The sequence below is a fragment of the Peromyscus leucopus genome, chromosome 6 (genome assembly GCF_004664715.2).
Source record: "Peromyscus leucopus breed LL Stock chromosome 6, UCI_PerLeu_2.1, whole genome shotgun sequence".
Taxonomy (NCBI): Eukaryota; Metazoa; Chordata; class Mammalia; order Rodentia; family Cricetidae; genus Peromyscus; species Peromyscus leucopus.
In genome coordinates this window covers 72,964,780-72,980,479 of record NC_051068.1, presented here as the reverse complement: position 1 = coordinate 72,980,479, position 15,700 = coordinate 72,964,780, and the positions used below count along the sequence as shown (strand labels likewise).

At 45.7% G+C, this 15,700-nt stretch overlaps 1 protein-coding gene across 3 annotated transcripts in view; it reads right to left on the bottom strand.

Moving 5' to 3' along the window:
* Positions 1–15,700, bottom strand: part of Znf697 (zinc finger protein 697) — a 38,593-nt gene that overhangs the window by 11,262 nt on the left and 11,631 nt on the right. Inside the window, exon 1 of one of the 3 annotated variants that reach the window (XM_028862818.2) lies at positions 2,258–2,396. The exons of 1 other annotated variant lie outside the window; for it this stretch is intronic. Coding sequence is in view for 1 of the 2 variants with exons in the window: in XM_028862809.2 (XP_028718642.1) it covers positions 1,861–1,887 (27 nt within the window). In the remaining variant the exon portion in view is untranslated. One more of the 3 variants, XM_028862809.2, reaches the window with a different exon arrangement.

The following is a 15,700-nucleotide window of genomic DNA, read 5'->3' as shown; positions in this document are numbered from 1 at the left end:
TTGTTAACACTGATGACACATTAGGTGCAGAGTAAATAGACTTTATTATGACGTTCCAGGTCAACGTCTTGATTTAAACAATTGCTCAGTAAACTAAGGTCACTATCCACGGCTGTGTTCCCTGGGAGAAAGCCTTTTTCCGCTTCGAGTAAAACTTCCCTTCGAGTCGAACAGCCTTGCCGCCGTTAATAAACAACTCACCCATGTGAAGACAGGAATCAAGGAGGGGGCGGTTGCTTAAGGGAGCTGGAGGCTGAGTAAAAAGTTGGTAGTTGCTAAACACCCACTGTAAGCAGAGAACATGGGTCTAAACCTGAGGGAGGAGTGAGCGTGTGGCTCAGCAAACCCCCGTTCACACCATGTCTAAGGGAGCCTGCTCCCCCGGGTAAGAACAGACAGAAGTCTGATCAGGGAAAAGAACAGAGTAAAGGGAAGGGTCTAGCAGGAAACATTAATTCCACATTTAGTTCCAGCGGCTCCACAGAGGCAAAGGAGCGGCAAGTGCGGACGGGCAGGGTTCAGGGTGCAGCCAGTACCGCACTGTGCTATGTGTCCTCTCCTGGCTTCTTCTCAATAAGAATTTGAATGTTCAGGGTGGGGGTTGGTGAGGGTGGAGAGATGGCTCAGCCACTAAGAGCACTGGCCGCTCTTCTAGAAGACGCAAGTTCAATTCCCAGCACCCACATGGCAGCTCACAACTGTCTGTAACTTCAGTTCTAGGGGATCCGACACCCTCACACAGACTTACATGCCATAAAAATAAATAAATCATTTTTAAAAAAGAAAAGGAAATAGAATGTGCCTGAGTCCTTGATAAACAGGTGAGTTGATCCAGAAGGCACTAAGTCAGTTTTACTAGACAATTTCAGCTCCACCTGATCGCCTCACAGCACCCCAAACATGTCTCCACTACCACCTTTGTACTGCCTTTCTCTTAAATACCAGGGAGGGGCTGGGCACGTCCCTGACACTGCTCACATCCAAGTTTCTAGAATTTATACATGTTCATGTCCTTTGCTCGTCCGCCATGGTCCCAACTTTAAAAGACCATTTATACCCTTAAAGTAACCAGAAAAAATGCTCGAGAGATTCTAGACAAACCCAACTTCATCTCACAGATGTCTGAAATGTCCAGTCAGTGCACCTGGAAGACGCTGCCGCAAAATGGAGGAGAATGTAACCCGGTAACTTTTGGGTGTTCTGTTGTTATTAGTTAACAATATGGTCTCTAGCCTAGGCTGGCCTTGAACTTCCTGCATAGCCAAAAAAAAAAAAAAAAAAAAAAAAAAAAAAAAAAAAAAAATTCCTGAATTTCTGATCCTGAGATTACATGCACTATCATGCCAGGCTTATACGGTGCTGAAGACCAAACCCAGGAGCTCAAGCATGCTTCACAAGCCCACAATCGACTGAGGTGCATCCTCTGCCCACAAACTATCCCTTAAAAACAGAAAGAGGAGAGGGATGGAGCAAGAGGGAGAGGAAGCCAGGAGCAAGGCAGAAATCAGACCTGAACCTGGGTTCACTGACATATTTAGCCCCCTCCAGAATTTCTGCAAATTATTCCTTTTGATCAAGCCCCTCCCACCCCCCACCCCCCCACACCCGCTTTTTAGATCAGCAGTCAGGCCCATACCACCCTCCCACCTTTCTGGATTTTCCAGAGAGAAACCAAGGCCAGAAACAGCACCAAGTGACAAAGCCCTAGCAACTCCCACCCTCCAGTGGTGTCCAGGGCCTTGCCCTGCCCGGCCACCCTGCCCTGCCACCGGTGGGACAGCATGGGTATGGTAGAGATCAGAAACCAGCTCTGACAGGCTGGAGGGCAGTGTCCCCTTTGAACAGACCTATGCAACTTACCGTACAGGTGGTCCAGTCCCTTTCCATTGACTCTAGCAACTATCAGGAAAGTGGGTGACTCATTCTGTGTGTCAGGAACACTGAGCACATGGTCCGTCCCCTAGGTAGAGTTAGGACTCACCTGTCTCATGGCAAATGAAGGCGGCTGGCAAGACAGCCTTGTGACTCAGAAGAGACAGGCTAAACCTGGAACCTCCTGCCCACTCCCTCAGACCTTGGGTGGACAGGAGTCATGTGCTGAGGCCACTGCCAGGTGGCAGGCAGCCAGGCCAGCAGAGCGGTCTTGTCAGGGACAGGAAGTGGTTGCTGGGCAGAGGGCCAGGAGTGGCTCCATTCAGCAGCCTCCAGACTGAAGCACCTTTCCTGTCTCCTCCTCATCTCAGGGCCCCTTCCTTACCTCCTCAAGGGGGGAAGCCAGGGAGCCAGCAGCAGCGTCTAGAACCTTCTACCTGCTGCTTCCCACTGCGCTGGCCAGTCTCTCCCCAGAAGATAGTCAAGACACTTGATTTGAAAGAAGCTGGTAAAACAACTCCAGCCAGAGGGAGGTTCAAAAGGTTGAATTCAGGACAATCAGCAAGGTCCAACTAGGGACTGCAGGGGTTAATCATTTGTCCATCTTCAGCAGCAACCAAGTAAAAGAGTAAACAGTCGAATTGCCTCTGGGGGCTATGTCTCAGAAACTTGCCTCCTTCCTGGCCAGCTCACAGTCAGGACCCAGGGCTAAGAGTCACCTCACTGGACAGGGGATGTCTCCAGTGAGCAAGGAGCAGCCGCTTTATCACCCTCCTCCTATATGTCACATCCAAAGAGGCCACCTGACCCTCCCCTTGGCTGGCTTGCATAGACGTGGACCACACAATCCCCAGTGCCAGCCTCCCAAGTGGCAGCCTGCTGTGCAAGGTGAACCCAAGTTCCAGACAGAGAACATCAGCAAAAGATGACCGCAACCAAGTGCTGACCATTCTCCAGACAGGAGCCAGAATGATACGGTTTCTGCTCTGTGGTTCCTGCCTTTTCTCCTGGAGAGGGAAGCCCAAAGAAGAACACAGGTAGTGGGAGGCCCTGAGTTCAGTCTCTAGACACACACACACACACACCAGCGAGACAGAGACAGAGACAGAGAGACAGAGAGAGAAGCAGACAGACAGGCAGACAGAGAGACAGAGAAAGACAAAACCAGATAGACAAAGACAGAGAAACAAAAAACCTGTCCTAGGGACCAGGTTTTCTGGTCTATGTCTGGGGCAGGCCCCCTCAGTTTGCACCACTTGACACACCTGTCAAGCCTCCACCACGTGACCATCATCCATCTCCTTGTAAACAAGAATTATTACAATACAAAGACAGATCCTACGTGAAAATTAGATTTTTCTACCTTCAAATGAGAAGTCACAAGCTGGACGTGCACAAAATAATTCCAGCATTTGAAAGGCTGCAACAGGAGGCCAGTCTGGACTACATAGTGAGACCCTGACTCAAGATAAAACAGTCATAAAAGTTCAAGATGTTCATGCAGGCAACCTATCCATCCATATGTTCTGTTTTACTGATTAGAATAGTCTCCCTGCTATACGGGGATATATAATGTTTGTAATTTTCCTCCCTGGTGATTGGCATTTTATTATCTGCTGTTTGGTTTTTTTTTGTCTTGTTTTGTTTTTGTTTTTGTTTTCTTATTTAGTAACAGAAACCCTGGGCTGTTCTCAGCAGACTCATCTTCTCACGCATGCTCAGCTGCTGAATTACCTATTCAATATATTTTTCATAGACTCATGGATCTTGAAAAATCTCTTGAACTTTTATGAAAACAAACTGAGGTTGAGAGAGAGCAAATGCCTGGGCTAGAGACTAGCAAGCAGACAGTTAGAAGAGGTGTGTCTTAAATCTCAGCTTCCTGATGGTCCCTCCAATAATCTTGACATCCCTTTAACACAAAATACCAATTAAAAACAGACAGCTGGGACCAGGTGCTGCAGCACACTCCAATGGTCTTGTCATGGAGAGGCTGAGGCAGGAGGATTGAGATTTTAAGGCCAGCCTACATAGCAAGACACCCCCATCTCCCAAAAAAAAAAAAAAAAAAAAAAGGAGATTCAAGATAAATCTATGACATACTCTGGCCCTCCAAAGTCCCACGCTATGTTCGTCAGGGTTTTTCCAGGGGAAGCAGAAGCAGTAGGCTGTATGTATATTTAGAAGGAGATTTATAATAAAGAATTAGCTTTATGCAGCTCTGGAGGCTGACAGCTTCAAAAATCTGCCCTGGAGAGCAGATCCCAAAAGCAAGCAGCTGTGAATATCCTCCTTGCTCCTGAAGATCAGGCTTTTGATCTACTCAGGCCTTTCACTGGCAGGAGGAGGCCCAACTCCATGGTAGATGCTGGTCTACTTTACCCAAAGTCCACTGTCTTAAATGTTAACTGCATCCCAAACCACACACATGGAGTGACTGCAAACAGAGTCCAACGGCATATATGTATGGAGATGCCATGATGAAACTTTGTAGGCTAACCTAAAAAAGAAAACTTAAAAATTGCATGCATTTCTTTATTCTCTCTCCCTCTCCCTCTCTCTCTGTCTCTCTCTCTCTCTGTCTCTCTCTCTCTGTCTCTCTCTCTGTCTGTGTGTGTGTGTGTGTGTGTGTGTGTGTGTGTGTGTGTCTGTGTGTGCATGCACTGTGTGTGTGGTCAGAGGAAAACCTGTGAGATTGTGGGAGTGGGTTCTCTCCTTCCAACCATGAGGATGGAACTCAGGTCATCCAACTTGGCAGAAAGCATCTTGCTTGGCAGCAAGCACCCACTGAGTCATCTCAACAGCCCCTAAAAGGCCATCCTTACAGAAATATCCATAAAAACGTGTGATAATGTATCCTGGACACCCGGTGGCCCAGACAAACTGACACATATGGTTAACTACCACAGGCCCTAGCTAAAAAGCAATCTGACATAATCCCTTCACACTTCTAATCTACCTATAAAAGCATTGTTTTTTGTCACGGAAAACCACAATGCACCCTTGGATGTGGTTTGTGCGTCATGTGATAAAGAGGACAGGGAGGGAGACTCGAGATTAATCTTAAAGATCCTCAGACAGGCCTGGTAGTACAGGCCTGTAAGCCCAACATGAGAGAGGTTAAGGTAAAAGAACATGGCCAACTTGGGTTATATAGCAAGAGCCGAGCTAGGCAGGACCATAGAGCAGAACTTGGTTGCGAAACTAACAAAAATCCTCAAAGTAGGGGACAGCTTCCTAGACATGCATGGTGTACGAAGCAGAGAGAGGCACAGTTTAATAAATAACTTTGCTCAGGGCAGAGCAGCCTTGGAATGCAGGAGGTGTGTGTCCGATGAGACTTGCTCATCAACAGCCTTGTTCTGGAAGCACTGGTGCTGGGGTTCCATGTTAAGGTTTCTGGGTGAGGTCAGGTGACCTCAGCAAGTCTTTCCCAATCCGGGTGATTCTGTGATCCTGTTTCCCCTGGAATGAGCAGTTATGGGAGAAGTGTTCTTCACAGTAAAGAAGGAAAGGTGGGTAGACATTCTGTCACTCAGCTTCCCATGCAGATTCAACAGGAAAAACTGCCATTCCACTCCACTGCCCAAAATAACTGCGTGGTGTCGCTGATGAGGAATGGCTGTCGTTTTCCGGCTGGGTGCCTTTCAGCTGGGTCAGTGACACACCTCTGTGTATAATCAGCCAGGGGGGTGTCCAACCCATGGGAAACAGAGAGAAAACACAACGCTCTGTGATGCCTAAATGCTCCTGCCTCAGCAAGTCTTAACACTCCACAGCTAGACTGTTTAAACTCAAAGTAAAAACCCTGGCATACACTGGGAAACAATTCTAAAAACATGACTCACTTTTACTTTTATTTCCTTAAAGTTATCAGAGTCCACAAAACCCAGATCATAAGAAACTGCATAAGACACACGATCCAGTTTCTTTACCAAGACAACAGTGACAAAAACAGCAAAGAAAAGATAATAAAAAGCAGAAAGGAGGAATTCCAAAGGTCAAAAACTTAAGTAATATATCAACCAACCTCCACATACATTCCTTACAGAACCCCAACTCAATTAACAAGCGACAAAAGCAAGTTCTAAGTGGTTGGGTGAGTTACATGAAGAGACAGGGGCATTAAAAATCAAGGCCAGTGAGCGGTGGTGGTGCACGCCTTTAATTCCAGCACTCGGGGGAGAGGGCATAGGCAGGTGGATCTCTGAGAGTTCGAGGCCAACTTGGTCTACAGAGATAGTTCCGGACAGCTAGGGCTGCATAGAGAAACCCTGTCTTGAAAAACAAGAACAAAAATTCAAAGCCAGCCTGAGCTCCACCGTGAAACACTCTCAAAAACCAAAACCAAAACAAATTATGAGACAACTAAGGAACTGTGAATGCTCATTAGGTATTTGATATCAAGAACCGTTCATTTTTCACGATGCTGGTATTTGGATATGTTTACAGAGTTCTTTATCTTCAATATATGAAGTATTTACAGATGAGATAATGCATCTGGAATTTGCTTCAACACACACAGTTCCAAGGCAAAGAGGATTAGGCAGGGGTGCGGACGAAACAGCATCGGCCATATACCAGCCACTGGTAAAATATTATCTAAGTTTGTTACACTATTCTACCCACCTTTGTATTTGTTAGACAGAAAACCTGCTTATACCCATAGGTTAGTGCTGCTGCTGACTGTGGCCAGGGAAACTTCTCTCTCCAGTGGGCACCCGTTAATACAGACTCATAATTGACCATAGTGCTGAGCAGGTGTCTACTGAGTGTCTGCCCTAAATGGGATACCTGTATCAAGCCCCGCCCATCGAGGCTCAGGGAACACTGAAGAAGGGTGGAAAACAAGAACCAGAGGATGTTGGGGAGAGCCGTGAAATGCTGTCTCAGGTCATGACCTGGCCCTTGCCCTCATGAACCCACTGCAGTTACGGTTACTTGTACAAGACCAGGTTAACAAGACCAGTCAGCATCCCCAATGGGCAGCACCAAGTAGACCTGGTTGGTTATTAACCAAAAAGAGAGGACAAGAAGGGGAGAGGGAAGAGGTGGGGGTTCCTGGAGGAGTGGAAGGGGAAGTTGGGGTGCCTATGATCAAGATGCATTTTATTTACATGTATGAAACTGTCAAAAAATACATAAAAGATACTCTATCATAAAAGGAAACAGACCATTTTTCTGACACTGAGATAGGGTTATAGTCATTCAAATTAAGAGCCAAACATAATAAAATGTCAGAGATTTCCACGAAAGGAATGGTCTGTTTCTAAACATTGTGGCAAATCAGTAGTGACCATTATGCTTGCTATTGAACAGAGCTCCTGGGAACTGAAGCATTATGCTTGCTATTGAACAGAGCTCTGGGAACTGAGGCATGGGAACAGCAAAGGAAAGAGACTAGGAGGAAAAAGAGTCTGACGCTTTTTGATCTTTTTCATGAGATATACAAATTGGTGTTGTTGGGCTGGAGAGATGGCTCCGAGGTTATTGGCACTCGTTGCTCTTTCAGAGGACCCTACTTCAGTTCCCAGCACCCATGTCGGGCTGCTCACCACCACTTATAACTTCAGCACCAATGGAATCAGCACCCACTTCTGACCTCTGCAGGCATCCGGACACACGTCATAACGGCATACATCCACAAAGACATACGCGTTGATGCACAAATAAAAATTTTAAAAACTAAAAAAAAAAACTTAATAGCTGTTGTGTACAAAAGAGAACTGGGACCCTGTTCCTACTTTCAGCTACATTTACATCATTCAACAATCCAGAGAAGAATGCTGTCAGCTCGGAGCTTACTACTTCTACCACGCACTCAGCAACTCTGTACTCAAAACCAATGGGGGGGGGGAGTTGGGAGGGGCGGGCAGGGGGCGGCAGGGGCGGTAAACTGGGTTATGAGTACAGGTGACAGTTGTGCAAAGAGATTGCTTTAGCCCTGAGACTGTCAAACTGATACTCCAATGTGAGTGTCCAACAGAGGAAGTCCATCAATAATTGGTCGTCTCCAGAATGATCTTCTAAGTGGATGGTAAAGGCATACATAGAAGAAAAGAAAATTTACAGAAGCAGTTTGTGAAAAACAGGATCTCCATGAGACAAACCCTAGTAGGGCACATTTACTTTACTAGCTAAACCTGGGGGTTTTGTTGGTCTTCTTTCTGAGACTCTCACTATGTAGCCCAGGCTAGCCTCAAACTCTTGACTCTCCTGATTCCGCCTCTCGGGTGCCAGAATTAGAGGTGTGCACTACCGTGCCTGACTCCGGGGAACTTTTAAATGTAGATCGTGTCCTCCTTGGAGACACTTAGGAGCTATGAACCAGACTGAATCCTGTGTCACAAACAAAGCAGCTGGAAAGTATGTCCCCACTGTAGACAGCGAAAGCTCGCAGTTTCTGGTGCGAAGATGCGCTCACAGGACTCGGCTCTCCTCCAGGAAGTGATGCATCTGTCTCGGAGTGTTCAGGGCTCATTCACAACTCGAACACCACAGTTACTAATTCATTCAGCAGGCTCTGTCTGCCTGGGTTCCTCATGTTCTACTACCCCGGCTCTTTGTATTCCAGAGGGGAGCAACAGCACTACACAAACTCATAAACATGGTAACAGTTTTTATTCTTGGGCATTGTTTAGAAACCCTCCAAGTCCACCAGAATCCACGAGTCCCCTGTAGATACTTTCATCTAGTGAAAAGGCCCACAGCTTTTCCTGGGACTCTGAAAGGATGCATGGAACAAAACCAAAACAAAATAAAACCCTCTTATAAGCCACCACCACTACTCCAAAAGCCTCCTAATACATTCCTTATCTTTAAAATATTTCAGAAATGGGCAAGAGTGGCTTGGAGAAGAGGGGGAACAATTTTACCATGCTGTTCAGCAAGATGTTTGGTTGGGCTAGTGGAAGAGAGAAAATAATAGCAGCTAATCCAAATCCAGACAGTTACAGCCAAAAATATCAGCAGGTTCAAATGGGCTAGAGAAAGAAGAGTCAAGGAAGTGTGAACTGCCTGAGCACTCCCGGAAACCTCAGCTAGCAGCCTGTGGTGTCTCAGCCAGACAATGGAGATCCAGAGGCTGAGTGAATTGTCCGGGAACACACAACCGACTAGCAGGCAGGAGCCTAAATGCCTGGCACATCAACTTTGGCTCCAATCACCCTTGAATCTCCACCAATGTCACCAGTGTTCCCTGGCTAATCGCAGTGGGGAAGTGGGCCTTCCAGCACCACTGACGTGCCCGCTTTTCGCCTCCTAATCACTTCTGCATAACAGGTGCCCTCCGAGAAGAAAAGCTGCTCCCCGCATCCCTAACTGACTACCTCTCTGGGATATACCGAATTTACAGATGTGGCCCTGGAATGTGTAGCTTCTGTTAGCTGCTGACAGTGAGTCAGATAACGTGGATCAACTCATAGTCTACCCAGCACATAGACGCCTTAGATAGGTAATCTCCGTCCTTGTCATAGGAAAAGGAATTAAAGTCTTGCCAACGTCACCAACTCATTCCTCACAAATCATCTTACCTGCAAATGACATCCTGAGATACCTGGTCAAGAGGGAGATTGTTTTTTAAATACTTATTTTTATTATTCTTTAATTATGTGCATACGTGTGTCTGGGGGTGGGTATGTACAGGTGCCCATGGAATTTAGAAGAAGGAGGCGGATCCCCTAAAGCTGGAGTTAAAGGCAGCTGTGAGCCACCCAGTGAGGGTGCTGGGAACCCAACTCAGGTTTTCTGCAAGAACTGTAAGACCTCTTAACCACTGAACAATCACTCCAGCCCCTAGAGGGGGGTTCTAAGAACTATACAAAACCCTTCAAGATAGCAAGACCATAAACTAGAAAATACACCAGATCAAGAATTGAGTTCGTCCAATCTGCAATGAACAAGTCTTCGGATTCACCTCGGATTCATGGCATCTTTTTGCTTCCATTTTAATAGCAAGCTCCTCCCTATCTGGGAGGTTCCAGAGCAGTAAAAAAGTGGGCAAGGGCAGATGGCCACACACTAAATTCTGCCGAAGAGACTATACTCATTGATAATGAGAAAGCCTGCCACATTTCCTACATTTAAAAGAGGAAAAAACAACAACAACATTATTTCCCAGGGAAGAAAAAGGAGGCCCAACAAAGAAACTTCTTGGTTTGAACACACAAAGGTAGTGAGTGGATAGGTGAGGCACTAAGACAGCCACCCAGAGTCACCTGGTTCTTTCACAATCTCTTCTGCATCGGATTCTCTCCTGACTCCCCTCGGTCTTCTTCACGGTTTGGTACTCTAGCTGCAGTCACCACATTTTGTGGGCAACACCTTTGTTCTTTCTGTTTTCATGTTCTCTTCCAGACTTCTGCCAACTTCTATTTTTATGTTCCTATTATAATCATGATTAACTTTTTGTTGTTGTTGTTGTTGTTTTGAGCCAGGGCTTCTCTGTGTAGTTTTGGTGCCTGTCCTAGATCTCATTTTGTAGACCAAACTGGCCTCATAAAGATCCACCTGCCTCTGCCTCCTGAGTGTTGGGATTAAAGGCATATGCCACCACCACCCGGCTTAACTTCCTATTTATTAAAACAGAAAATAATTTTAAATGTTTCATGAGAACCTCTAAAACGGTCTCTGACAAACCCTTAGGTTTTGGATTATCAACACTCAAGAAACAAGTCTTGTTGACTGTTAAGCTATTTGAATTGACATTGACTTACAAGAAGTATTACGGTAAACTCTAAGTCCTTTGTGTAATGTGTGACAGAAAAGTTGGGGGGTTGGAATATAACCATAGAGAGAATAGATCTGTAGACAGTGCTGGCTAGGCCATCTTAGATCATATCTCCCCCCCCTCACCCACCCCCGCCTGCTTCAATGCTGGTGATTGAACCCAGGCCTTCAACCATGCTAGGCAAGCGCCCCCAACATTGAGCTACACACACAGCCCCATCCAAAAAGAACCTTTAAGCCATTCTTCCATTTAAACTATGAACTCTTTTTATTAGAAGGGAGCTGGGAACTTCCTAATTCCGCAGTATCATTTACCAAAAACCAGTCATCAAACTTCACTGCACATCTTCCTAAAGCATCTTCTTTTTTTCCAAAAACAAATCTTGCACACTACCCACTGGGAGATGAAGCAACATTACCAAGGCACGTGTTCACAGCTAGCATCACTACCACGCACCCTAGTTCCCCAGATGGAGCTTGGGTGTTCAGGTGTGAGCTGGCTTGGCACATGGCAGCAATTGCTAGCACCGAGTGGGCAGGCTCACATGGATAGCAGCTTTGTTCTGCTGTCTTCCAGATGCAGTGGGGTCTTGCCCTTCCATCTCACCAGCAGCACGAAGTGCTTGCCTTGGAACCAGGACTCAATAGCCGGCCTCTGGGTTCCTGCTGAATTCTACCTGGAAATTCTTCCTTTGTGGCGTCTGTGAAGCTGCACTGCCCTCACTATTCCCACGCCTCGCTCTCCACCCACCTGCTCTTCTGTAGTGGGTAGCCATTCCAGCTTTGATCTGGAAGTTCCAACCCCCATTGAGGCTTCGGTGACTGTCACGCCTACAAGGTGGGACCGAGAGAGGACCCTGAAGACCTGAGATCCAGATGCGCCAGCTCTCTTGGTTCCTGGACCCTGGACGCTGGAGGTAGACCGAGCAGAGTTCTCCAGAGAACACCGCTGGACTGTGCTAAGTCTTTCCCAGACCCTGTAACCTATCCCTTCACTTGTAAGTTACCCCACAAAATAAACCTCCCTTTTAACTACGTGGAGTGGCCTTAATAATTTCACCAATACTCTTCTTAATTCCTAAAATGCCACAGCAACCTTTGATGGTGTTTCCTATATTTTCTGCAGTCACTCGGCCCAATCAGTTCATTTCTTCCCCCAGTTGTAAACCACAGATGGCACAGATATGGGCCTTTCACTCCAAACCCTGTCCTGCCCTACGCAGCCATGCCCTAACCATGCTCTTGTGTTATAGCTAAGGGACCTGAAGCACCTTCCAGTCCAGAAGGGCTGCCTAACATGGCCCATGTGCTGGAGAAATCACGGGCTGAGGAATCAACAGGCCTGGGTTCACACTGTAAGCCCTGGGACAGTGGGACAGTTACTATTTCATGCCTTTAAGACTCGGTCCCCTCTTCTACACAACATGCAAAAAGAATTTCAATGGAGTTATGGACTTAACATATAATGGGGGAGACAACGCCCCTACTAAACGTCCTATCGTACCACGTAGAAACCCCAGGTTCAGGAATTGGTTATATCTTGTTGAGTTGTAGGCAAAGGGGCCTCATAAACCTACCAAACAAACCAAATAAAGCTACTACCAATGATATTGGATAGCCTCCACAACCTGTAGGCACCACTTACTTAAGTCATCAAGCATGAAGAAATTGAGCTGGTGCCATATTAGAAGCTTCATCCCTGCTGACTAACATTCATCGTGCTAGAAGGTACTACACAAGTTACCAGAGGAGAAAAGTAATCATCAAACTCACCCAGCTGTATGAGTCTCATGACTTACAATAGGGATCTGTCAGCAAGATATACTGATGTAATAGTGGTGCAAATGATATGGGAGTCACCAGCTACCTTTTTAAAAACTGAATTTAAGGCCCACTCTATGAGATGGAATACACATCTGATTCTATTAATATCCTCTGACTCTTGGCTTGTGGAGGCCAAGAACATGAGACTAGACAGGTCATGGGCCTTAGGGGAAAACATACTATTATTCTGCTAAAGGAACAGAGCAGTAAAATGACTCTTGATGACATCCTGCTATACACATTGATCAGGGTATCACTCAGTGCTTATTAGAGGCTCTTCTTGCAGTAGATGGGCATTAACACAGAAACCCATAACTGAGCAATGTGCAAAGAGTGAGGACTCAGCTCTAAATGGGATGTCTTTATCAAATGCCTCCCCTCAAGGCTCAGTGACCTACTGAGAAGCAGAGTTAGAAAGAGTGTATGAGCCAGGGGTGATGGATTACTCCAATGAAACGGTGTCTCTAGATAGAACAGAGCCAATACACATGAAGTCACAGAGACAGGGATGGCACACACAAGGCCTGCAGAGGTTGAACCAGACAAAATCCCAGCACTAAGAAGGGGAAGTGGTACAAATTCCCATCCCTAACCAAGAATCATTTGAAATTGATACCTACTGGGAAAGGGAAAACCAGTTTTCTCCAATGGAGTGATGCTGGATATGTCAACCATAGTCCAAGGCACCCCCCCCTCTTGCCCAGAAGTAGATAACCAACACAAAACAGACTTTTTCCCTATGTGCTTTTTTTCCTCTTGTATGTGTGTATACATGTGTATGGTTGTTATGGTTTGTTGGGGGTTTTGTTTGTTTTCATGATTTTTTGTGTGTGTTTTTTGTTTTTCTTTTGAGGGAATGAAGTTAAGAGACTAGGGAGGTGGGGAGGAGCTGGGCAGATTTGGGGGAAGAGAAAGATGGTGATCAAAATATATTGTATAAATGTTTTCATGAAAAACAGTCACCTTGAAAAGTGGTTATAAAGACTAAATTAATTTCCATTTTGTAATTCACATATCTAGGCTGGGTCGTATCAGAAAGCACTTCTGGAAGCCTTGTTAGCCGGCTCCTCCTGACAGAGCTGCTTCTGTCAAAGCTGCCTTTGTTCTCACCGGGCAGCCTCAAAACCTGGAGGAGCCAACTCTCACCATCCCTAATGCCCTTCAATCAAATCAGCTGCCCTTTCCTTTCTTTGACCTTTCTCCTCCTTTTTGGTGCCACTGTCACGGCAGGGGACGCTCACACTAGATACACATGCCTACAAGTCTGCAGAATCAGTCCGAAACACACTTGCCACTGTTTATTCTCGGGCTCAGAAACCCCTAAGTGGCATAGCAGAGCACAGACTCTAGGGCTCAATGATTGAGCCCAAGACTCTACTCCTGCTCAGAGTCCCGCAGAAGGTACTCACTGTGTGCTATCACATGCTGTCCTTTGCAGGAAACACAAGAGATGTCTCTCTCTTTCTTCCCACCTGTAGTGGTCAGAGCTCTGCCTCTGCAGCCAGACTGCTCGTGGGAATCTGGCCTTTAATGCTAGCCTGAGGCAGGTTGGTAGGCAGGCAGGCGCTCTACCACAGAGTCACATCCTCGGCTGGAGCTCTCTGAGCCTCTGTTTGCTTCATTTATAAAATAGGAAAAACACATTTAACTTAACCTTATAGGATTATTGGTAATGGTGCAGACAGAATTATTTCACTGGTTTTTATTTCACTATGACTGACTCTTGTTTTATGGAGGGAAGACTTTATTATTTCTGTAACCAAACCCACATAGTCAAGACCTTGCATATTTGATAAGGTGTTACCACTTTACAAATAGAAAACAATGTTTAATGTTTCTAGACCAGCGTGGCTAATTTCTGTAGAATGCTAACTTCACATAGTAGACCCCAGCTCTTTGAGGTACCTTTCCTTGTCTTATTCTGCCTAACATCCGTTGTTAATTATGGTCATATTTATAATTGACTAGGGATGTAGTTTAGTAGTAGCATAGTTGGCTAGCAGGCAAAGGGCACTGGGGACTGATACTCAGTGTCACTACAAAACAACAATTATATGTAAATGTGTATATATAATAAATTTATAATGATTCATATCTACCTGCTGGCTCTTCCTTTCCCTACCACCTTTCAACTAGCTGTAAGTTCTTTGGGTAAACAAGTTGGGTTTTATTCACTTTGGTGCTTCCTCCACAGGAGTTCACAAATGTTTGTTGAAACATATAAAATTTGGTATAATTATCTAATTGCCTCTGTCTTAAAAGGAAAAACTAGGAAATCTAGTGACCTGGCCAAGATCACATCAAGTAAGCTAGAACCATGAAAACAACTGTTTTTTTTTCTTTTTTTTTCTTTTTTTTTTTCAAAAGCTCATTTTGTTTGTTTTCTGAGGTAGAGTCTTACTATGTAGCTCTGCCTGTCCTGGAACTCATTATATAGACCAGGCTGGCCTCAACCTCACAGAGATCCACCTTACTCTGCCTCCCAAGTGTTGAGATTAAAGGTGTGCGCCACGATACCCAGCTAACTTGGCATTCTTAACCAGATCGAAACATGGAGCCAGACATGTCAAATTATCCCACTACAGAGGCAGTCGCTACAGAGACTGGTAGTTAACTTAAAAACATGACAGAACTATCTCCAAAAGGAATTCTGCATCATTGGTCCAGTATCATCACCTCTTGCTTATATCAAATGGCCCAGCATGCAAAGCGCCCCAATACTCCCCAGCCATGACAACTCAGCTGCTTCTCTCTCATGAACAGATAGGACAAGCAACAGCAGCAATCGGATGACAAATGAGAAGAGACCAACACACAACCATTCCAGAGTAATGATGAGAGTAAAAACGTCGCGGGACGAGGAAGAGGACAGGCACAATGCAGACACCAGGAGGCACCTGTGTTTAATGTGGAGTGTCTGTGTGAAGGGAAGCGATTCTCTGACAGTTCCGTTTTGTTTGTCTTACTACAATTAGAAAGGTATGGATGTCCTAATTTCTCGCATTCCTATGTCCAATTGCCAATCAAGAAAACCCTTCTCCCAAGGGTCTAGAATTAAGCTCTGATGCCAGAGGTGCCTGTGGCGATGCAGATGCTCTGAGTCTCACTGATGGTGAGGACAGCAGTGACCAGCAGTGCAGCAACCACAAGCTCTCAAAGAAGTGTGAAAAGATTACGTGCCACAGAGGAGGTGGTGACTGGAAATAGCCAACAAACTACAGACTCAACCAATAAACCCAACCATCCCTTAGGAATTAGGGAAATGGAAACAAAAGGT